General features: G+C 40.5%; 1 protein-coding gene and 1 long non-coding RNA gene across 2 annotated transcripts in view; both read right to left on the reverse strand.

Annotated features, from left to right (window-relative positions):
• Positions 1-6,149: 6,149 nt before the first annotated feature.
• On the reverse strand, positions 6,150-9,093 carry LOC125083453 (calpain-1 catalytic subunit-like). The gene is given in 3 exon segments (XM_047700055.1): positions 6,150-7,903; positions 7,905-8,491; positions 8,494-9,093. Coding segments are annotated over 3 exon segments (2,145 nt in total). The 5' UTR covers positions 9,032-9,093; the 3' UTR covers positions 6,150-6,883.
• Positions 9,094-14,920: 5,827 nt separating this feature from the next.
• The window catches only part of LOC125083454 (uncharacterized), a 78,643-nt gene continuing 68,254 nt past the window's right edge, over positions 14,921-25,309 (reverse strand). Inside the window, exon 3 of the long non-coding RNA XR_007122277.1 lies at positions 14,921-15,071. This is a non-coding gene — a long non-coding RNA (uncharacterized LOC125083454). The remainder of the gene's footprint in view (positions 15,072-25,309) is intronic.

Consider the following 25,309-nt stretch of genomic DNA (forward strand, 5'->3'; position numbering starts at 1 on the left):
GTTTTTGCCCTGGGACACTGAGAGAAGAGCCTCCATCTGGAACATGGCCAGTCTCATGGCCGAGAAAAAGGAGAAATGGCAAACCACACACTGGGTCTAAAAGTGACTGTCTGGAAATGACACATGCCACTTCTGCTGACACTTCGTTGGCCAAAGGACATTTCATAGACCGGCCTGAGATCAATGCTATAGGGAAGTATAATCCTCCCCTGGGGCACAGTTTACCATATATGTTGTTGCTGTTAGGATATATGTTGCTATCAGGGCTCATGTGCCTATCAGGATCAATCTGCTTCTCTATCAGGGTATATGTGACGTTGCAAAGGAACAAGAAGCTTCTGGGTCATTGGCTATAACTGAGTTTCTGGCTGGGGTAATGACCCCCTAGTTCCTCCCGAGGCCAGTTTTCCAGAACTTCTTCTTCTCCTCCTCCCATCCATCGTGGGTTCCCGGTCTGTTTAGGGACCAGGCTTATGTCAGAATTGATAAGAAAGGAACAAGCATGGAATGGATGCCTCCTTTTCCTCTCTTACGAACAGCTGGGTCACAGGCCTACCCTGAGCTTCTTCCTTTTTGGCTCATACAGCTTCTTCCTGAAAAACTGTTTTTGTTTTATTTTGTTATTATTATATTTTTTTATCCTGGCCAACCATCTCAAAACACACTACCAACAGATTCAATTTTTCTTGTGTTTCTGGAGTGATTTTTTTTCTTTAGCACTTTTTAAAGCCCCAGTTCATTCTGGGTTTTGGCCTGCCTGGCACTTTTGTCACAAGTTTCTGTCATTCTTTTGGATTTATTTCTCTGTAACTCAAATTTCTACTCAAGGCTGAGTACAAATGAAATCACATTTATAGTAATAACTCAAATTTCCCTGATTCATCTTGCCCCCTTGCTCCTGACCTCACCAAAGGTCTTTCCAGTTATTTCTGGCTGTGCCAGGAGTGAGAGCTGGGGTCAGGAATCCGACCAAGTTCCTCTGTCTAGGCCCCACCCCACAAATATCCATTGTTGGTGGACCCAACTTGACACTTGGGTTATTTAGGACTCTGGTTGCAAGTCATAGAATCCAGCTGGAGCTAACCTAGTCAAAATGTAGAATCTACAATAAGAATACCAGACCATCTCTCAGAATATATGAAATATAGCTGGGCCTCAAGAAAGTTCTATTAGACTAGAAAAAGGAAATCTTTAACAATTTTCCCCTACCTCTTTTATCTGCTCATTTCTGGATATCCAGTCTATTAGCTGGCCTTTGCAGACTGGCCCTATCTGCCCTGTGAGCCCACATTGGAGAGATCCCCAAGGTCTCCCCAAATCTCAGATCCAATTTCTGCAAAGAGGATGGCATTCCCTTGGGTTTGATCAGGAGTCCAGGTCTGGACTTTAAGTTAAAAATGAGGGTTGCTTAGCACAAAAAGAGAAGAGTCTGAGGTTCACTCAATGATTTGACAGAATCAGGTGGGAATGGGGGTGGGGAAAGAAAGATTTTTCTTGAGTTTGCCAGACCTTCAATAACAAAGTACCACAGACAGGTGGCTTAAACAACAGAAATTTATTTTCTCATAGTTCTGCAGATCAGAAGTCCAAGAACAGGGTGTCAGCAGGTCTGGTTTCTTTTGACGTTTCTTTCCTTGGCTTGCAAATGATCTCCTCCTTCTTGCTGTGTCCTCATATGGTCTTTCTTCCATGTCTGCACATCCCTGATGTCTCTCTGTGTGTCCTAATCCTTTCTTTTTTATAAGGACACCAACTGGATTAGATTAGGGCCCATTTAATGGCCTCATTTTAATTTAATTATCTGTAAAAGTCCCATCTTGAAATACAGTCACATTCTGAGGTACAGAGGCTTCAGCATATAAATTTGGGGGGAACACAGTTCTGAAAACAGATCATCTGTTGCCTAACAACTCACCCAAACTTTAGTGGGCAAAACAAAAACATTTTTTTAATTAATTATTTTTTTAATTAACATATAGTGTATTATTTGTTTCAGAGGAATAGGTCTGTGAATCATCAGTCTTACATAATTCACAGTGCTCACCATAGCACATACCCTCCCCAATGTCTATACTCCAGCTACCCATCCCTCCCTGCCCGCTCCACTCTAGCAACCCTCAGTTTGTTTCCTACAATTATGAGTCTCTTAAGGTTTGTCTTCCTCTACGCTTTCTTCTTGTTTCATTTGAGAAAAAGACAGCAGATCATAGGGGAAGAGAGGAAAAAATGAAACAAGAAAAAAAATTTTTTTTAAGTAAACTCTATGTCCAATGTGGGGCTTGAACTCATGACCCCAAGATCAAGAGTCACATGCTCTACCAACTGAGCCGGCCAGGCACACCTGTAAAACAAAAATTTTTACGAACTCATGTTTTATGTAGGTCAGAAATTCAGAAAGGGCATAGTGGGGATGGCTCTTCACTGCTCCATGATGTCTGGGCCCTCAGCTGGGAATGACGCAAATGGCTGGGTGCTGGTCAACCACCGAGCCAGAGGACCCACTTCCGAGATGGCTTCTTCACTCACGTTGTTTTGTGCTTGGGCTAAACAGCTGATATATGCTCAGATGGTACTGTCAACCACAACTACATGTGGCCTCTCCGTGTGACCTGCGCTTCCCAGTCAGACGGCAGCCTCGGGGAAGATGGACTTCTTACATGCCCACAGAGGGATCCAAGAATGAGTGTTCCAGTGATCAAAAAACATAGTGTTACTTCTACTGTATGATACTGACTGAAGGAGTCACAAGCACAGATAGAATGAGTGCCAGAGAATTTGTGGCCAAGTTATGAAACTGCCACAACAGGCATGTCTGAACTAGCTATTACATCACTGTCCCTTGAACCCTCTGTGAAAGGACTCATTTAATTCTCTCTCCAGACTGTTGGTTCCTGATGTCCTCTGAAGTTTGTTAAGGCTTTTTTACTTTTTTTTAAAGTTTATGTATTTTTTTTAGTAATCTCTACACCCAACCGTGGGGCTTGAATTCATGACCCTGAGATCAAGAATCACATGCTCTTCCAGCTGGGCCAGCCAGGCGCCTCTGGTAAGCTTTTTATCTCATTAATTCCTCTCTGCATTGATGTGTCAATAGCCACACTTGAGTTATTTTCTTGTCACGCATCTTCCGTTTGCAGTATTTCAAGGCTTTTTCAGTATCATCCTCTCTCACAATTTACTTGTGGATACTTAGGGCTTTCATACTAGGGAGAAGGTCACACTTTTAGTTTCCTTTTCCTAAGCCATTTTGTTCAGTTGAAAGGAATTAAGGGGGTGTCAAACTTTATTTTTATTGAGATACAACGAACATAGAATGTTATAGTAGTTTCAGGTGTATAACGTAATGCTTCAATATTTGTATACATTGTGAAATGATCACCATGATAAGTCCAGGTTACACCTGTCACCTTATGTACTGACAATTTTTTTCATGTGATGAGAACAGTTAAGATCTATTCTCTCAGCAACTTTCAAATATGCAATATAGTATTATTAACTATAGTCACCATGCTGTACAGTCCATCCCCAGGACTTATTTATTTTATAAAGAAAAGTTTATATCTCCTGACCACCTTTCACTCATGTCACTCACCACCACCCCCCAACTCTGGCAACACCAAGCTATTCTCCATATCTATGAGGTTTTGAAAATTTCACATATAAGTGAGATCATATGGGATTTGTCTTCCTCTGTCTGCCTTCTTTCTTTCTTTTTTTTTTAAGATTTTGTTTTATTTGTGGTGCAAAAACAAGGAATACTGTTATGCTGAAAATAAAAAAAATAAAAAAAAAATTTAAAAAAATTTTAAAAAATAAAAAGATTTTATTTATTTATTTGAGAGAGCAAGAGAGACAGAGAGAATGCACAAGTTGAGGGGGAGGGAGAGGCAGAGGGAGAGGAAGAAGCTGGCTCCCCGCTGAGCAAGGAGCCTGAGGTCATAACCTGAGTGGAAAGCAGACATTTCCCTGACTGAGCTGCCGAGGTGCCCCTCTGTGTGGTTTATTTCACATAGCATAATTTCCTCAAGGACCTCCATGTTGTTGTATATGTCAAGAATTTTTTCTTAAGGCTGAATAATATTCCATTATATATTTATATATTTTTATTTATACATTATAATGAATATTTATATTTATATGAATAAATTAATGAATATATTTATATTAATAAATCAATGAATATATATTCAGTCTTTTTCTTAAGGCTGAATTATATATATGTCTCACATATCATACATATACGCACATATACATATATACATCTCTCACATTTTCTTTATCCATTCATCCATCTGTGGACACCTACACAGCTTTCATGTCTTAGCTACTTTAAGTAATGCTGCAGTGAATATGGGGGCACAGATATCTTTTCACATTAGTGTTTTTGTTTTCTTCAGATAAATAGCCAAAAGCAGGGGTGCTGGATCATATGGTAGTTTTATTTTTAAATTTTCGAGGCTCCTCCATAGTGGCTGTACCAGTTACATTTTTACCGACAGTGCACAAGGGTTCCCTCTTCTCCATATCCTTGCCAACACTTGTTATGTCTTGCGTTTTGATTTTAGCCATTGTGAGAGGTGTGAGGTGATATTCTCATTGTGGTTTTGATTTTTACTTTCTGACGATCAGTGGAGTTGAGCACCTTCCATGTATCTGTTGGCCATCTGTATGTCTTTGGAAAAATGTCTATTCAGATTCTCTGCCCATTTTTAATCTGATTTATTTATTTGTTAAGCTATTGAATTATATGAGTTCCTTATACATTTTGGATATCAACCCTTTATCTGATATATGATTTGCAAAAATTTGCTCCCATTTGGTAAATCGACTTTTTATTTTGTGGGTTTCCTTTGCTGTGCGTAAGCTTTTTAGTTTGAGGTAATCCTACTTGTTTATTTTTGCTTTTGTGGCCTTTGTTTGTAGGACCAAATCCAAAAAATCACAAGCAGGACCAATGCAAGGAGCTTACTGCCTATTTCCTTCTAGGAATTTTATGGTTTCAAGGCTTATTTTCAAGTATTTAATCCATTTTTAGTTCACTTTTGTATATGCCATAATATAGTGGTCCCATTTTATTCTTTTGCATGTGGTTGTCCAGTTTTCCCAACACTACTTATTGAAGAGACTGTCCTTTCCATATTCTTGGCTTCTTTGTTATAAACTAATTGACCATGTATGCATGGATTTATTTCTGGGCTCTCCATTCTGTTCCATTGATCTATGTGTCTGTTTTTATGCCAATACCATACTATTTTCATTGCTATAGCTTTGTAACATTATTTGAAATCAGAAAGAATGATCCCTCCAGGTTTGTTCTTCTTTCCCAAGACTGCTTTGTCTATCTGGGATCTTTTGTGGTTCCAAACAAATTTTAGGATTATTTCTTCTATTTCTGTAAAAAAACTGCCATTGGAGTTTTTATAGGGATTGCACTGAATTTGTAGGTTGCTCTGGGTAGTATGAACATTTTAACAATGTCAATTCTTCCAATTCATTAACACAGAGTGTCTTCCCATTTATTTATATCGTCAGTTACTTTCACCAATGTTTTATGGTTTTCAGTATGTAGTTCTTTCACTTCCTTGAATAATTTTGTTCTCAGGTATTTTATTCTTATTGATGCAATCATAAATGGAATTGCTTTCTTATTTTCTCTTTCTGATAGTTCACTATCAGTGTATAAAAATGCAACAGACTTTTATATTTTGATTTTGTATTCTGAAACTTTACTGAATTTGTTTATCAGTTCTAACAGCTTTTGGTGAAGTCTTTAGGATTTTCTATATATAATATCATGTCATATGCAAACAGTGACAGTTTTATTTCTTCCTTTACAATTTGGATGGCTTTTATTTCTTTTTCTGCCTAATTGCTCTGGCTAGGACTTTGAATACTATATTGATTAAAGTGTCAAAAGTGGACATCATTGTCTTGTTCCCTAGTAATTTTTTATTGGATACTGGATCTTGTGAATGTTACGTTATTTGGGAATGAATATTGTATTCCTTAAAAAATGTTAAACATTTTCTGATCAGTATGTAAGTTACTGGAAGGTTAGTTTGATCCTTTTAAGATTATTGAAAAGTCTTCTTAGGGTGAGTCTAGAAAAGCTTTTTCTGGAGCCAATTTAGTCTCTTTTTTGGGGGGGGGGGGCCTTTTCCTTTATTGTTTGGGATTTCTCGGCATGGAAATGTGAGATTCCCACCCCACCCCATACCCAGATGCCTCTGGCACCCCCATTACTGGTACACCAGTCCCTGAAGAGTCCCCGTTAAAGTCACCAATATAAAAAAGGAAGGAGCGGGGGAGGGAGCATCTGCCTACCCCTCAGGCCAGGTAACTCCTGGCTCCCGGGGCAGGGCAGGCCAGGTTGGTGAGGGACACCGGCTTCTGCGCAGGAAGGAGTGGGCCTTCCCAGGCCCAGGAGGAGGCCTCGGCTGGGAAGGGCCCTGCACAGCTGGGCTGTAACTGTGCAGAGCTAGTGGTTCTGTCTGAAGGTCTGCAGGTGACACTGGGTGGCGGGGGTGGGGGGTGGCCTCTGGAGTGAGGGGAGAGCACACATCGTCGGGAGGCCTGGGGCTGTCGGCTCCCCCTGGACCCCCATCCTGAGGCAGGGACAAGCGAAAGCTGCCTTCCTTGTTTGGCGACGGGAGGGGCGGACGAGTCCCCCCTGAGCCCACAGCGGGCAAAGGCAGGAAAGGCCACACGGCTCTGCGCAGAGCAGATGAGCCGCAGCAGCTGGGACGTGAAGGACAGGAGGACGAGGCTGCCTCCCGCTCTGAGGAAGGCACTTGCAGCTGGTGTGGCCTGCTGTAGCATGGCGGGAAGGCGTGGCTTGGCAGACGAGGGAGAGGAACACGGCAAGGGGGCCTGAGCCCCTGCCTCATGCAAACATGGTCAGGTGTAACCACTTAAACAGATCAAAGGTCACGACACCATCCAGATCCGTGTCCAGAGTTTTGAAAAATCGGAACATGGTCTCCAGCCGCACTAGACAGCACACGAAGTTGTCGAAGTCCACGGCCAGGTCTGGCTCCGAGTAGCGGGCGATGATGAGCTCATACAGCTTCTTGTTGAGCTTGAAACCCGCAGACTCAATAGCCATCCGCATCTCGTAGGCGCTCATGCTGCCCGACTTGTCCAAGTCAAACTTCTGGAAGATGGACAGGTAATTCCGGATTCGGTTCCACAGGATGTTAAACTCCACCAGGCCCAGTTTCCCGTTGCCGTCCCGGTCCATGAGGTTCACCATGCTGCGGCACGACTCCAGGCTGAAGCCCTTGGTACGCAAGTCCTTGTGTTTGCTGATGATCCTGTTCAGAATGGTCTGCAGCTCCTTGACGCTGATCTCCATGTCCTCCCCTGCCAGCTGCCTGAAGAGGGTCTTGAAACTCGCGTCAATCTCCTCTTCTGAGAGCACTTGCTCATCAGGGAGATTGGCCTGGATCTGGTCGTCCATCTCCTGGGTCCCGGCGCTCTTCTCCGAGAAGAAGCGCAGCATGAAGTCCCCCTCCTTGTTGGGCTCGAAGGTGGAGGGCACCACCACGTACTCCCCAGGCGGCAGGCAGAAGCAGGTGCTGACCTCCCGCAGGTTGATGAACTGCTCTGAGCGCGCCCGCGACGAGTTCGCCAGGAAGAAGTCCCGCTTCAGGTGCACTGCGGGCTGGCCCACCAGCTCCGGAGGGACCTCGTAGACCGCGAAGCCAATGGTCTCCATGTCCCGGCCAAAGCGGCGCTCGCGGCGTCGGTGCTTCTGCATGAGGGCGAGCACGAAACTGCAGCCTGACTCGCGACCCCCGTAGTCGTCGTCTGCATCATCCGTCTCCTCCAGCCGGATCTTGAACTGGGGATTGACCCAGAAGGTGGCTGGGTAGTTCCGGCAGCCGCCCGCAGTGCTCCCCCGGCCGCCAGGTGCCCTCGTACAGCGTCGTGTTCCACTTGCGGATGGACCGGCTCTTGAGAGCATCAGGCGTCAGGTTGCAGATCTCCAGGCGCGTGAACTCACGCATGAAGTCCCGGAAGGACATCCAGAACTCTCCATCCTCCATCTTCACCCGGAGCTGCTCCCGTTCGTAAGGGTCCACGCTGTTCCACTCCGAGGAGCCGTCACTCCAGGCTCCCGTCCACTCCACCTCGCCCCAGGGGTTCTGCATCCGGATCAGGCTCACCATCTGGCCCTGGTAGTTCACCTGTTTGGCCCCTGTCACAGAGTAGGCGTGGCCCTTCACCAGCTTCTTGAAGGTGACGGCCTCCATGTCCAGAACGCTGGAGATGTCAGTGGAGCAGCCCAGGAGGGACCCCCGCTCCAGGGCCTTGAGGATGATTTGGTAGAGATCGCTGGGTGCCTTGCGCAGCTCATACCACTGGGTGACCCCGCCTGTGAAGTCCTCAAAGCCTTCTGAAGTGCTGCCCCCAGAGAGGGCCTCATAGCTGCCATTCACCTTGGCATAGGCCTTCTCGAGCAGGGCACTCCAGAACTCGTTGCCTTGGCAGAGTGAACAAACACCAGCTTCCCATCCTTCATGGGCAGCAGGTCATCCACGACCACGTCCACCCACTCCCCAAACTACCACAGCTGGAAATGGAAGATGCCGGCATAGCCGTTCTGGAAGCTTTGGCCGTGTGGAACCACTCGATGCAGAAGCGTGTCATTGAGGGTGAGGGAAGCAATGGCAGCCAGGAGCCAACAGTCCCCCAGGGCTCCCTGGCAGATGTCTGTGCGGGTGGCTCCATCCACAATGAACTGGGGATTCGAGAGCAGCTCCGTGGGATGCTTCCACTTGATGCCATAGGTTTTGGAGGAGATGGGGCCCAGGTCCTTGTAGCCTAGGCTCTGGGGCACCGGGGGGAAAGCCTCGTCACAAAAGAGGGCCCCACTCTGCAGGCAATGAGCCCGCAGCTGCTTATAGTCTTGGCCCATGTACTTGATGGCGTTTTCATGGTGGCCAAGGCCCAGATCCTTGGCCCACTGCTTCTGCACTTGAGCAGACACCCCGGTGCAGTACACGGGGGGGATGAGCTCCTCAGCCATCCTGGGGGACAGTGTTTGGGGGATTGCTGCAGTCCCTGCGGCTGCCTTCCCGGGTGGCGGCTCAGGGCTTTAGTCTCATTTCTAAGGTATATTCCTTATGGAATCTCTACCAAATGTCCTTTGTGTTCAGTGAAGTCTCTCTAGTTTGGATGGAAGAAACTCTACTAATGAATGTGTGGGCATGCGGACTATTCACCTTACAGCTCCCCAGCAGTGTTCCTTCCTTGGAAGCTGCTCTTTTCCAGCTTCATGGGATCTCATCATATTTAGTTACAGATTGGTATTTTGTCCAAACATGAGGGAACTCATGCAAATCTCTGAAGTTGTTTCTCAGTGTAGCTCTATCCTCTCTTGTCCTATAAATTCTAATTCCCTGAAATCTAATGTCTGTCGCCTTAATCACAGAACATTGTCAAACTCTTTCTGTTTCATAGTCTAAGAATTATCCCAGGACAGAAAACCTAGGCAATGGGAGGGGGGCTCACTTCTTTTTTCTTTTCTCAGGGATAAAGTCCATAGTTGCCTTATATCTAATATCTAAAAATAGGTGTTTCCTATATTTTGCCCACTTTTCTAGTTGTGTACAGCGGGAGGGTAATTCCAGATTCTTACTCTCTCCTGGCTAAAAAAAAAAAAGAAAGAAAGAAAAAAGAAAAAGGCAGGACATTTAAATAACTGCTCAAAACATTCAAGTTAAGCAGCTTAGCTACTAATCTATGTCCAAGCTTCCTGGAATTCAACGATTATAAGGGCAATAACTTCTGTACCTGTTCTTTAAGAACATAAACTCACAACTGGCTGTGTACATCACCAAATACTTTGAAGATTCTTCCGCATTAGAAACATTCCCAGTCAAAAGCAAAGAATTTTATTTATAGAATCCCCTTCTCCCTGGCCATTTAATTGTCTTCCTTTCTGTGTTTTCTTTTTCTTTTTTTTTTTCCACTAGAGACTAAAGAGGATTTTTTAATGGTAAAAGTGTCAATATAGAAGGAAGAAAAAATAAAAGTTATAAACATATGTACCTAGCAATAGAGCTGAAATACATGAAGCAAAAAACTGACAAAATTAAAAAGAGAAATAGACAATTCAACAATAAGAATTGGAAATTTCAATATCTACATTCAATAATATTTAGAACAACTATATAGAAAATCAAATGGAAATAGAAATCTTTAAGAACACTATAAATCAAGTAGACCTAACAGATATGTATAGAATACTACCCAACAATAGAATAGATATTCTTCTTAAGTACACATGGAACATCCATCAGGATAGACCATATTTTAGGCCATAAAACAAGTTAAAAAATTTAAAAAGGATTGAAAACATACAAATTATATGGAAGGAAATTAGATGACAATAACGAAAGGAAATTTGGGGAAATCACAAATATGTGGAAATTTTACAATATGCTTCTAAATAACCAATCAGTCAGAGAATAAATCAAGATAAATTAGAAAATACTCCGGGATGAATGAAATAAAAACACAGAATACCAAAACTATGGAATGTAGTATAAAGCAGGGCTTAGAGGGAAATTTTACCTTTCACTTATCATATTAAAGAAGATTAAAACTGCTTTCTTATAGTCTGGAGTATATGTATGATTACTTCTTAGCTTTCCATTCCCCCATTCTGACACTCAGAATGAAACTCAGAATTCTATCATTTCCCACTGTAATTTCTTCATTTTTCTTTAGAATTTGATCCAAGTTTGTAATTCTCTTTACTCCTTCCACCACCTGCTTCTAGGGAAAGTGATTATAAGGGCAGAATTTACCAATGCTCTGTTTTTAGAAGACTGAGACTTCGCACAGACATCTGTCTATTCAGGAGAAGTTCCCCATCCTTATTATATCTTGTCTCCAGGCCAATCTTATAATCTGCATGAGGAAAGCATTCCTGAGGCAGTTCTCCTATGACATCCATCCCATCTATTCTTCTCATTGTTTAATTTCAGCCAAATGGCCTCTGAATCCATTTCACTGTTGGGGAGGGTGTACAGAATTGATTTTAGTATAGAATATGGCTTTTTCTAGATAACAATGTCTCATAGTTAAATGATGATTATTTGTTATTTTTCCCAGGTCTTTTGCCCTCTATTATTTTGCATAGCAAGGGTAGGGCAGCAAGCACAGGCAACCCTGTCAACAGCAATCAAACCCCTAGGTTAGGAGGAAGGAGTATCAGGCTCAAGGAAGGATGGGTTAGTAATGTAAACAGAGAGGCGGAGGAGTGGAAGCAGCCACATCTATTCTTGTTTTTTTGTTTTTTTGGGTTTTTTTGGTGGTGGTTTGGTAAATATAAATAGGGCCTATGCCTTTTTTTTTTTTTTTTTTAAACTGAGTAGAATTTCACAGGGTTTAATGATTTTTGAAAACTACAATATATTTTCCATGACCATAATTTACTATCATACACATAGTGGCTCCTCTGGGATTTATAGTAAAGGAATGTGCACACCCAAATTAAAAAAAAAATAGCTGGCCCTGTGTGTCTTGAGTATCAAATGTGAAAGGACCAGGCACTGATAAGCTGATTAGAGTATTAATATAAACAAAAAGCAGCCCAAGCAGGAAACAAAAGTAATACAGAGTTTTCTAAAGTACCTAAGTCCAATAGTATGTACACCCCTTGCCAGATATAACTGATAATAAGATAAAAGATCAGTTTTTTCCTAATGCTAAATGAAGTTCATTTTCTCTTCAAATATTGTGAACATTATTTCCAGAAAATCATAAGATAAATGTGGGATGATTGGTTCTGCCCATATTTAAATGGTTCAAGAGCATTTCCCAGAACCATGATGTGTAAGTCACACACACATGCACACACACATAGACACACATATGGTTGGCTGAGGGAGAGACAGAGAGAGAGAAAGAGTCTAGAGACAAGACAATTGTATACTTGAAATAAGTGAATTATGTGACTATCATCCTAGTGTTCAAAAAGTAGTAACATTTTATCTTGGAAAAATACTTAAAAATAATACATAAAAGATGGGGTGCCTAGGTGGCTCAGTCGGTTGACCATCCAACTCTCGATTTCAGGTCAGGTCATGATCTCAGTGTCATGAGATGGAGCCCTGCATAGGGCTCCACACTGAACGTCGAGCCTGCTTAAGATTATCTCTCTCCCTCTTCTCCTGTCCCTCCCCCATTCTCTCTCTCTCTCTAATAATAATAATAATAATAATAATAATAATACATAAAAGAATAGGACAGTAAATTGTATTCTTCAATATGACCAACTATGTAAACTAAAAGCAGGTGGGATACTAGATGTAACTTCTGGTTAAACATTATAGACTGAACGCAAGTATTTCTCTGTTGCCTCCTGAAACCACAATTAAATGATGACAAAATAATTGCTTTAAAAAAAAACTAACAAAGAGAATACACCCAAAAGGTAAAAGAAAATGCCATTAGACATTCCAGACATTATTTACATTTTAAATCCTGATGGCAGATATGCAAGTGTTAACTGACTTGGAAAGCCAGAGAAAGCTGAAGAAGTAAGGCATAAACAAAAAAGGAAGCCAAACCCTATGACCCAGCAATTGCACTACTGGGTATTCACCCTAAAGATACAAACGTAGTGATCCAAAGGGTACGTGCACCCGAATGTTTATAGCAGCAATGTCCACAGTAGCCAAACTATGGGAAGAACCTAGATGTCTATCAACAGGTGAATGGATAAAGAAGATGTGGTATATATATATATATATACATACATACACACACACAATGGAATACTATGCAGCCATCAAAAGATGAAATCTTGCCATTTGCGACAATGTGGATGGAACTAGAGGGTATTATGCTTAGCGAAATAAGTCAATCAGAGAAAGACTACTATCATATGATCTCCCTGATATGAGGAAGTGGAGATGCAACATTGGGGGTCTGGGGGGTAGGAAAAGAATAAATGAAACAAGATGGGAGACAAACCGTAAGAGACTCTTAATCTCACGAAACAAACTGAGGGTTGACGGGGGAGGGGGGTAGGGAGAGGTTGGTGGGGTTACGGACATTGGGGAGGGTATGTGCTATGATGAGTGCTGTGAAGTGTGTAAACCTGGCAATTCAAAGACCTGTACCCCTGGGGCTAATACATTATATGTTTATAAAAAAATTTTTTTAATTATAAAAAAAAAGGAAGCCAATTCATGTCCCCCCTACCCATGAAAGGCTCAGGAATTTGTGAAGTTGATTATATTTGATAGCTACCAATCAGCTTTTGAGGCCCTCACTCAACATGTTTAGAAAACAAAGGACAAATAAGCATTTGGAGACAACCCCTAACAGTAAGCATAAGGACCAGAACAGATGGGAAATAAGAGGAAACCCCAAGGTGGGACACCTGGGTGACTCAGTGGGTTAAGCTGCTCCCTTTGGCTCAGGTCATGCTCCCGGGGTCCTGGGAAGGGCTCCTTCCTCAGTGGGGAGCCTGCTTCTCTCTCTGCCTCTGCCTGCCACTCCGCCTGTTTGTGCTCTCTCTTTCTCTCTGTCTCTCTATGACAAATAAATAAAATCTTAAAAAAAAAAAAAGGAAACCCCAAGGAAAACTATTAAATACCAAGATCAGAAGAAGACTTCAAATCATTATCATACGCAGAGATTTGGGAGAATTATTACATCCAAAAGAGGGTCAGATTGCTATACTTAAATTATAAATATAATAGCTGATGTATAAAAATCAATAGAATGGTTAGAGAACAAAGTGGAGATATCTTCTAGAAATTAGAACAGAAAGACAATTTGAGATGGAAAATGGGATAGAAAGAAGAAAATGAGAGGATCAGACAGGAGACTTAGACATTCTAGAAAGATAGAAATTAAAGAGGAAAAGTTATTGAAGACTTAATGAGAAATATTTCCAGAAATAAAGAATGAAAATTTATGGTGGAAGGGGCTATAGAGTGTGAAGTGTAATGGATAAAAAATATGTTCCAGGGATGCCTGGGTGGCTCAGTGGGTTAAAGCCTCTGCCTTCAGCTCAGGTGATGATCCCAGGGTCCTGGGATAGACCCCCACATCGGGCTCCCTGCTCACCAGGGAGCCTGCTTCCCCCTCTCTCTCTGACTGCCTCTCTGCCTACTTCTGATCTCTGTCAAATAAATAAATAAATAAAATATTAAAAAAAAATATGTTCCATACCAACGAAGAATATCACAAAGTTTTAGATCACACGGGATAGAGCTACACTTCTGAAAACTTTCAGAGAGAGGAAAACAGGTCTATACATAGAAATTGGAATTAGAAAACAACAACAAAAAAGCCTTTAAAATTCTTAAAATCCTTATCAATTTGAATGCCTGTTTTTAAAGGTTTTATTTATATATTTGAGAGAGAAAGAATGCATGTACAAGCTGTAAGGAGAGGGAGAGCGAGAGAGCATTTGAGCGCAAAGTCCAACATGGGGCTCATTCCCACAACCACGAGATCATGACCTGAGCTGAAACCAAGAGCTGGACACTTAACTCACTGAGCCACCCAAGCACCCCAGGATGCCTTGTATATCTTTTTGTAACATGACTGCTGTGGCCAGGACTTCCAGTATTACGTTGAATAAAAACATAATATATATAAAGTATATAATATATAACATAAATATAATGAATATAATGTATATAACAGATACACAATTCTTTTTTCAAACCACCAAAACAACATAAATATGGAAAGAAACTATTTACAATTAGCCAAACACACTCCTATTGCATCTAGCTTGGATCTCTACTAAAACTTTCAAAAGCATTCCATCTTTCAAAACACTGTTAAGATTAAATGTAAGATGAAAATAAATAGCACCTAATCAGCTTTGATATCACCATATTTACCTCCACTGTCTTTTACCAATGCATAAACTCACCGTTTGACTGAGTCATATTGTGTGTACACCTGTGTAATCTGGCCAAGCTGTTCCCTAGAAGGTGCACTGCTCAGTACGGGACTGGTGCAAGGTGAAAGGGGTCAGGAGAGAAAGCTGGCAAAAATGGTCTGATTCCATGAGATTTCCATTTCCTCATCTGCAAAATAAACCCAGTAAATCCTCCCTTAAAGTAGTAAAAGAAATGATATATTTAAATCATCTGCCAAAGTGCCTGACTTACAGTTAGCATGTAGTAGATATTTTTCCTTCCTCCATGACACTTTCATATTTTTAAAAGCACCTACAACGGTGCTTTGTATATGATAGATGTATACCACTATCTATGATATAAAAATGTCGTACTTTCAAAGTGAGTTATTAACCCAATTGCTAGCTTTCTTTTCTTCAGGCTAAGAAATCTTAGATTATTATGAAGGTTTTTGTAAAGGACTTAAGTTTGAATATATTTTTCTCTGGACTTCCTCCAAGTTCTCTACTGTGGCAGATAATCCTGGTTGCCTAGTCCACAGCCATGTGCCCATAGTGCCTCTTAGTGGAAAGAGACTCCTTCATTTCCACTACATACTGAAGAAATCAGATATTCAGTTTCCTAGCATCCCTTGCTGCCAGAATGGGTAAGTAAGTTAACTGGGCCAATGGGACCTGAGAGGAATGCCCGAGAAAACTGAAAAGATTTTCTTCTTTAATAAAATAGAAACTTTCTCCTTCCTGCTTTTCTTACTGGACAGCATGATATTTGGAACTATAGCAGCCATATTGTGACCATGAGGCGAGGCCAAAAGAATCACAAAGAAGTTAAACCTAGAGCTATGTACAAATTCTAGTTATAAGGGAAAAATAGACTTCTATTATCTAAGCTATTTTTACTCAGATGTTCTATATCTTGAAGCCATTTAGTATCTTTTAAATACATCCATGTTAAGTTTAACTTGTGTAGCCTTGTAATGAACCCAGAGTTTTAATAACCAATGCTGGTAAATAGGCACATTAATAGCTGCTTTTCTGTTTTGTTTTTATTTGCTGTATAATCAAGAAATTTTCTTTTTTTTTTTTTTAAGATTTTATTTATTTGACAGAGAGATAGAGATCACAAGTAGGCAGAGAGGCAGGAGGTGGAGCAGGGGTGGGAGGAGCAGGCTCCCTGATGAGCAGAGAGCCCAATGTAGGGCTCAAACCCAGGATCCTGAGATCATGACCTGAGCTGAAGGCAAAGGCTTAACCCACTGAGCCACCCAGGCGCCCCAGAAATTTTCTCTTTAGCTAGGCTAAATCAGCATATTACCTACTCTCTGCATTGAGTGGTGGTGGTTGCCTTCAAACTTGAGACAGCTTTACTTGTCTGGTTCTAAACTAAAACTTATTACTGTTAAAAAATAAAAAGACATACAATTTGGAAAAGTACCAAAAAAGAAGTAAAAATCCCTCCTAATTCTACTCCTTAGAGAAAACCATAATTGCCATTTCGCTGTGTTTTTTCAAATGCATCCACTTTAGTTATTTTAGTTTGTTGCTATTTCCTTATTTTATAATGGAATCAGATTATTCGAGAGAGCAAATAGATAGCCATCAGAATCCTGAAGTCCTTCTACTGACACAGCCAGTGGAGCCACAGCTTGTTAGCATACCTGGAAACCCAAATGAGCCCAGCCTTTGTAGAGGTCATCTGGCTTTTACTAGATGGACTGTTTTTTTTTTTTTCTTTCCCTACTCCAACTAAATCTATTCTCCACACCCAGATGTTCAATGGGGTGAACGTTCCCATTGATTTAATGTATTAACAGTTTAGAGCTGGCTGGGAAAGGAAAGCTACTTTGTAATATACACAGAGCCAGATTGGTAAACCACCAAGTGTGGAAGTCAGAATTGCAGCATTGGGGGAAATGGTCTCAGACTGTAGGAAAGAGCAGGGAGAGTAAGGATGCCTGGAAGGCAACCTCAAGAGATGTTAAAGGGGTCAAATGGCTTTTAACCACTTGGCCCAAATCTATAAGCTCCTTCTCAATCATCTCAAGTGGTTGTATTTCCAAATGGTATACTGATGGCTGTGATATTTTTAGAACTCTTTTAAATTAAATTTTGTTTGAAAACATATACATCATTGCTGGGGCAGTTGGTAGTGACAGTTGGGACAGGGTGGGGATAGTGAGATAAAGCTAGATGAACCCACCCCCCACCACCAGCACCTGCCTTCAGATAGTCCAGGAAGGATCTGCTGTGAACCAAGGGGAAGGAGCCTGGCAGGGTTGTCCTCTTCCCTATCCACCTGCATGGCCATCTGTCTCGTGTTAGTCTCTAAATACTTTGAGCCTAAGTATTCCTGAAGTAACTCAAGCCTTGGCTTCCTAGGAGTAACAGACATCTCTTATACCTGAACCTCCAGAATAATGGTGCATTCATTTTCCAGGGTTGCTGTAATGAAGTACCAAAAACTGGTGGCTTAAGGAATGGCATGATAAATTTAAAGTGCTGAAAGGGAAAAATCTGCAGCCCAGAATACTCTATCCAGCAAGGCTATCATTCAAGAACAGAGGGAGAGATATAGAGTTTCTCAGACAAATAAAAGCTAAAGGAGTTTAGTTTTGTTTACCACTAAACCAGCCCTACATGAAATGTTAAAGGGGACACTTTGAGTGGAAAGGAAAGATGATAAGTAAAAGTATGAAATGCGGGAAATACAAAAGCAGTAAAAATAAGTAGATCTGTATAAATCAGTCATATGATTCACCAAAAAAAAGCATGTAAAATATCACACCATATACCTAAACTTACGGGGGAGTGGCATGAAGAATGAGTTTGAAATTACATGATCATTGACTTAATATTGACTACTACATACAGAAGATGTTATTTACAAACCTAAGTAACCACAAATCAAAGTAATACATATGTAAAGAAATATATATGTAAAGAGATATATGTAAAAAAAGTATGTATGTAAAGAAAAAAGAGAAAGAAATCCTAATATAGGGGTGCCTGGGTGGCTCAGTTGGTTGGGTGACTGCCTTCAGCTCAGGTAATGATCCTGGAGTCCTGGGATTGAATCTCACATTGGGTGCCCTGTTCAGTGGGGAACCTGCTTCTCCCTCTGACCCTCCCTCCTCTCATGCTCTCTCTCTCTCTCTCCTTCTCTTTCTCAAATAAAATCTTAAAAAAAAAAAAGAAATCCAAATATATCATTAAAGAAAGGCAGCAAACGATAAAAGACAGCAAGAGAACATCAGAGAAACATTACAAAAACAATCACAAAACAAGTAACAAAATGGCAATAAACACATATCTATCAATAATTACTTTGAATGTAAATGGACTAAAACTCTAATCAAGAGACACAGGGACGGGGCGCCTGGGTGGCTCAGTGGATTAAGCCGCTGCCTTCGGCTCAGGTCATAATCTCAGGGTCCTGGGATCGAGTCCCGCATCGGGCTCTCTGCTCAGCAGGGTGCCTGCTTCTCTCTCTCTCTCTCTGCCTGCCTCTCCGTCTACTTGTGATCTCTCTCTGTCAAATAAATAAATAAAATCTTTAAAAAAAAAAAAAAAAGAGACACAGGGTGACAGAATGGATTAAAAAAAAAAAAAAGACCCAGTTACATGCTGCCTACAGGACACTTGTTTCAGACCTAAACTTGCCTACAGATTGAAAGTGAGGTGATAGAAAAACATTTATCATGCAACTGGATGTCAAAAGAAAGCCAGGGTAGCCATACTTATAACACAAAAAATAGACTATAACAAGAGACAAAGAAAGACAATATATAATAATAAGGGGGATAATTCAACCAGAAGACATAATAATTGTAAATAATTGTGTATCCAACAGGAGAGCACCCAAATAGATAAGACAGTTAATAGCAAACATAAAGATAAGGTGAGTGCTGTGAAATGTGTACGCCTGACAACTCACAGACCTGTACCCCTGGGGCAAATAATACATTGTATGTTAATAAAAATAATTAGTAAAAAAAAATAACAAACATAAAGTAACTAACTGATAGTAATACAATAATAGTAGGGGACTTTAACACTCTCCCACTCCTTATATCAATAGATCATCCAAACAGACAATCAACAAGGAAATGGTGGCTTTCAATGACACATTGGATTGGATGGATTTAACAGATATACTTAGAATATTCTATCCTAAAATGGCACAATACATAGAACATTCTCCAGAACAGATCAGGTATTAGACCACAAAACAATTCTAAAAAATTCAAAAGGACTGAAGTCATACCATGCATCTTCTCTGACCACAATGCTATGAAACTAGAAAACAACCACAAGGGGCGCCTGGGTGGCTCAGTGGGTTAAGCCGCTGCCTTTGGCTCAGGTCATGATCTCAGGGTCCTGGGATCGAGTCCCACATCGGGCTCTCTGCTCAGCAAGAAGCCTGCTTCCCTCTTTCTCTCTCTCTCTGCCTTCCTCTCCATCTACTTGTGATCTCTCTCTGTCAAATAAATAAATAAAATCTTTAAAAAAAAAAAAAAGAAAACAACCACAAGAAAATATCTGGAAAGAGCATAAATACACATAGGTTAAATAACAAGCTACTAAACAATGAATGGGTCAAATAAGAAATCAAAGAAAAAGTAAAAAATGGCATGGAGACAAATGAAAATGATAGCACAACAGTCCAAAATATTTAGGATGTAGCAAAAGCATCTAAGTTCTAAGAGGGAAGTTTATACCAATACAGGCCTACCTCAGGAAGCAACAAAAATCTCAAATAACCGACATAACCTTAAACCTAAAGGAGCTAGAAAAAGAAGAACAAAACTCACCACATGAAGTAATAAATAATAAAGATTAGAGCAGAAATAAATGATACAGAAACTGAAAAACAAACAATAGAAAAGGTGAATGGAACCAGGAACTGTTTCTCTGAAAAAAATAGATAAAATTGATAAACCTTTAGCCAGATTCATCCAAAGAGAAGGAGAGAGAGAGAGAGAGAAAGGACTCAAACAAAATCACAAATAAAAGAGAAGTAATAGCTGGCACCACAGAAATATTAACAATTATAATAGAATATCAGCAAAAATTATATGTCAAAAAATTGGACAACCTAGAGGAAGTGGATAAATTCCTAGAAACATATAACCTACCAAAACTGAAGCCAGAGGAAGTAGAAAATCTGAATGAACCAATTACCAGCAATGATAATGAATTCCAAATAAAAATACTTCCAACAGGAAGGTGGAGGAGTAGCAGACTGAAATGACATCAGGTACCAGAAGTTCAGCTAGATAGTTATCAAACCATTCTGAACACCTACAAACTCAACAGGAGATAGAGAAGAGCAGTAATTCTAGGAAGGGAAAACACTTTCTTAAAGTTAGGACATGTGGAGAAGTCAATCTGAAACAACGGGAAGATAGACTGCCACTCCTGGCAAGCAGTGGAGCAGGAAAGCAAAAAATCAGAACTATTAGAAGTCTGCTCCACTGAGGGACATTGCTCCACAGGCTAAGTGGGGGTGTCCCCTTGTGGGGACAGTGTGGTCTCAGGCCCTGCAGGGTCACAGAAAGATTGGGGGTGTCTGAGTGTCTGAGTGTGGCAGAGCTCCCAGGTATTGGAGTGGGGAAGCTGGCTATAGAGATGGAGCCAAAGGGTGAGCTCTCAACACGAGGTTACCTTAAACCATGATCCAAGGCACAGTCAGGCCACTGCTCTTCGAGCAGGGACTCAAGTGGCAGATCCGGAGAGACCCCTCCTTCCTCCTCCAGGAGGAGCAGTGCAGGAATGCGAGGCAGGAATCTGCTCCATTTGGAGACTCCAAATGGGGCCATGCGCCATATAGAAACACCTGGTCACAGGCCAGGTGAGCACAGAGCACAGCCGGAGACCAGGGAGACAGGAGTGACTGAATGCTTTTCTATGAGGGCACACTGAGGAGTGGGGCCCTGAGCTCTCAGCAACTGTGGGCTGGAGATTGGGAGGTTGCTATTTTCATTCCTGTCCTCCAAAGCAGTACGAAAAGCAATCAGGGAACAAAAGCTCCCAAGAGCGAACCCAAGCAGATTGCTCAGCCGGGTCCCTGGCAAGGGTGGTGCAATTCCCCATTGGGCAAAGACATTTGAGAATCACTGCAACAGGCTCCTCCCTCGAAGATCAGCAAGAATATCCAATGAAGACCAAGCTCACCAATCAAGAACAGCAGAACTCCAGAGCAAGGCAAAAGCAACACATAGAATTCATGACTATTCCCCACAATCCTTTAGTCTTGCAAAGTTAAATATTTTTTAACTCTTTTCCCTACTCTATTTTTTTTAGCTTTTCCTCTTTCCTCTTTTAATGTTTTCTACTAGTTTATCTTAACAATACCTTTCTTTAAAAAAATCTTTTTTAACCTTCATTGTTATACTCCTATTTTATCCCTTAATTGTATCTAACCTTATTTTTTGTATACGTGTAGTGCTTTTTTCTTTAAAATTTTGGGATACAATTTTTTCTAAGAGATCAAAATATACCCTAAATCTAGCATATGGCTTTGTTTTAGTCTCCAGCCTGAGCACAATCTCTCTCACTTTTTTTTTCTTTTTCTAACCACGTTATCAATTCCTTTTTTAGAATTCTTAAAAAATTTTTCATCTTTACAGTCATATTCCATCCTTTCATTGTGTTTACCCTTATTTTTGTATATATATGTTTTTCTTTCTTTAAAATTTTGGGAAGTACTTTCTTCTAAGAGACCAGAATACACCCAAAATCAAGTGGGTGGCTCTGTTTTATTCACCAGTCTAATATATATATATATATTTTATATTTTATTTTTATTTCTCCCCCCCACCTTCTTCTCCTTCTGGTTTTGGCTCTTCTGATTTGGTTAGCATACATTTTTCTGGGGTCTTTGCCACCCTTTTAGTATTTTATTCTCTTGTTCATTTATTCTTATCTGGATAACATGACAAGGCGGAAAAACTCACAACAACAAAAAAAGAACAAGAGGCAGTACCGATGGTTAGGGACCTAAACAATACAGACATTGGTAATATGTCAGATCTAGAGTTCAGAATGATGATTCTTAAGGTGCTGGCTGGGCTCGAAAAAGGAATGGAAGATATGAGAGAAACCCTTTCTGGAGAAATAAAATCCCTTTCTGGAGAAATAAAAGAACTAAAATCTAACCAAGTTGAAATTTAAAAAGCTATTAATGAGGTGCAATCAGAATGAAGGCTCTTACTGCTAAGATAAATGAAGCAGAAGAGAGAATTAGTGATATAGAAGACCAAGTAATGGGGAACACAGAAGCTGAGTAGAAGAGAGACAAACAACTACTGGACCACGAGGGGAGAATTCAAGAGATAAGTGATACCATAAGATGAAACAATAATAGAATAACTGGGATTCCAGAAGAAGAACAAAGAGAGACAGGGGCAGAAGGTATATTGGAGCAAATATAATAGCAAATTTCCTTAATATGGGAAAGGGGAAAAGCATCAAAATTCAGAAGGCACAGAGAACCCCCCTCAAAATCAATAAAAATAAGTCCACACCCTGTCATCTAATAGTAAAACTTACCAGTCTTAGTGACACAGAGAAAATCTTGAAAGCAGCTCAAGAGAAGAAGTCCTTTATACAATGGTATAAATATTAGATTGGCAGCAGACTTATCCGCAGAGACCTGGCAGGCCAGAAAGGACTGGCATGATATATTCAGAGAACTAAATGAGAAAAATATGCAGCCAAGAATACTATATCCAGCTAGGCTATCATTGAAAATAGAAGGGGAGATAAGAAGCTTCCAGGACAAACAAAAATTAAAAGAATCTGCAAACACCAAACCAGGAACTATTGAAATACAGGAAATATTGAAAGGGGTCTTCTAAGCAAAGAGAGAGCCTAAAAGTAGTAGACCAGAAAGGAACAGAGGCAATATACAGTAACAGTCACTCTACAGGCAATACAATGGCACTAAATTCATATCTTTTAATAGTTATCCCAAATGTAAATGGGATATCCCAAATGTAAATGGGATAAATGCCTGAATTAAAAGACACAGGGTATCAGAATGGATAAAAAAAACAAGACCCATCAATATGCTGTCTACAAGAAACTCATTGTAGACCCAAAGACACCTCCAGATTTAAAGTGAGGGAATGGAAAACAATTTACCATGCTAATGGACATAAAAAAAAAAAAAGCTGGGGTGGCAATCCTCATATCAGATAAATTAGATTTCAAGCCAAAGACTATAATAAGAGATGAGGAAGGACAGTATATCATACTCAAAGGGTCTGTCCAACAAGAAGATCTAACAATTATAAATATCTATGCCCCTAACATGGCAGCAGCCAACTATATAAACTCAATTAATAACAAACTCAAGGAAACACATTGATAATAATACAATAATAGTAGGGGGCTTTAACACCCCCCTCACTGAAATGGACAGATCATCCAAGAAAAGGATCAACAAGGAAATAAAGGCCTTAAATATTCAGAACATTCCATCCCAAAGCAACAGAATACACATTCTTCTCTACTGCACATGGAACGTTCTCCAGAAAAGATCACATTATAGGGCACAAATCTGGTCTAAACTGGTACGAAAAGACTGGGATCATTCCCTGCATATTTTCAAACCACAGTGCTCTGAAGCTAGAACCCAATCACGAGAGGAAAAAACGTGGAAAGAACTCAAACACATGGAGGCTAAAGAGCATCCTACTAAAGAATGAATGGGTCAACCAGGAAATTAAAGAAGAATTGAAAAAATTCATGGAAACAAATGAAAATGAAAACACAACTGTTCAAAATCTGTGGGACACAGCAAAGGCAGTCCTGAGAGGAAAGTATATAGCGATACAAGTCTTTCTCAAGAAACAAGAAAGGTCTCAAGTACACAACCTAACCCTACACCTAAAAGAGCTGGAGAAAGAACAGCAAAGAAAGCCTAAACCAACAGGAGAAGAGAAATAATACAGATCAGAGCAGAAACCAATGAAATAGAAACCAAAAGAACACTAGAAACTAGGAGCTGGTTCTTGAAAGAATTAATAAGATTGATAAACCACTGGCCAGACTTATCAAAAAGAAAAAGGACCCAAATAAATAAATAAAATCATGAATGATAGGGGAGCGATCACAACCTACACCAAAGAAAATACAAACAATTACAAGAACATATAATGAGCAACTGTACACCAGTAAACTTGACAATCTGGAAGAAATGGATGTGTTCCTAGAGACATACAAACTACCAAAACAGAACCAGGAAGAAATAGAAAACCTGAATGGCCCATAACCAGTAAGGAGATTGAAACAGTCATTAAAAATCTCCCAACAAACAAGAGCCCACGACCAGATGGCTTCCCAGGGGAATTCTACCAAACATTTAAGGAAGAATTAATACCTATTCTCCCAAAACTGTTCCAAAAAATAGAAATGGAAGGAAAACTTCCAAACTCATTTTATGAGGCCAGCACTACCTTGATCCCCAAACTAGACAAAGACCCCATCAAAAAGGAGAATTATAGATCAATACTCTTGATGAACACAGATGTGAAAATTCTCACCAAAATACTAGCCAACAGGATCCAACAGTTCATTAAAAGGATTATTCACCACGACCAACTGGGATTTGTTCTTGGGCTGCAAGGTTGGTTCAACATCCACAAATCAATCAATGTGATATAGTACATTAATAAAAGAAAGAACAAGAACCATATGATACTCTCAATAGATGCTGAAAAAGCTTTTGACAAAGTACAGCATCCTTTCTTGATCAAAACTCTTCACAGTGTAGGGATAGAAGGTATGCACCTCAATACCATCAAAGTCATCTATGAAAACCCCACAGAGAATATTCTCGATGGGGAAAAACTGAGAGCTTTCCCTCTAAGGTCAGGAACACGGCAGGGATGTCCACTATCACCACTGTTATTCAACATAGTACTAGAAGTTCTAACCTCAGCAATCAGACAACAAAAAGAAATTAAAGGCATCGAATGAGCAAAGAAGAAGTCAAACTCTCATTCTTTGCAGATGATATGATACTTTATGTGGAAAATCCAAAGACCCCACTCCAAAACTGCTAGATCTCATAAAGTGTCAGGATATAAAATCAATGCGCAGAAATCAGTTACATTTCTATACACCAACAACAAGACAGAAGAAAGAGAAATTATGGAGTCAATCCCATTTACCATTGCACCCAAAATCATTAAGATACTTAGGAATAAACCTAACCAAAGAGGCAAAGAATCTGTACTGAGAAAACTATAAAGTACTCAAGAAAGAAATTGAGGAAGACACAAAGAAATGGAAAAATGTTCCATGTTCATGGATTGGAAGAACAAATATTGTGAAAATGTCTATGCTACCTAAAGCAATCTACACATTTAATGCAAGCCCTATCAAAATACCATCCTTTTT

The sequence above is a fragment of the Lutra lutra genome, chromosome 13 (genome assembly GCF_902655055.1).
Source record: "Lutra lutra chromosome 13, mLutLut1.2, whole genome shotgun sequence".
NCBI classification, from domain to species: domain Eukaryota; kingdom Metazoa; phylum Chordata; class Mammalia; order Carnivora; family Mustelidae; genus Lutra; species Lutra lutra.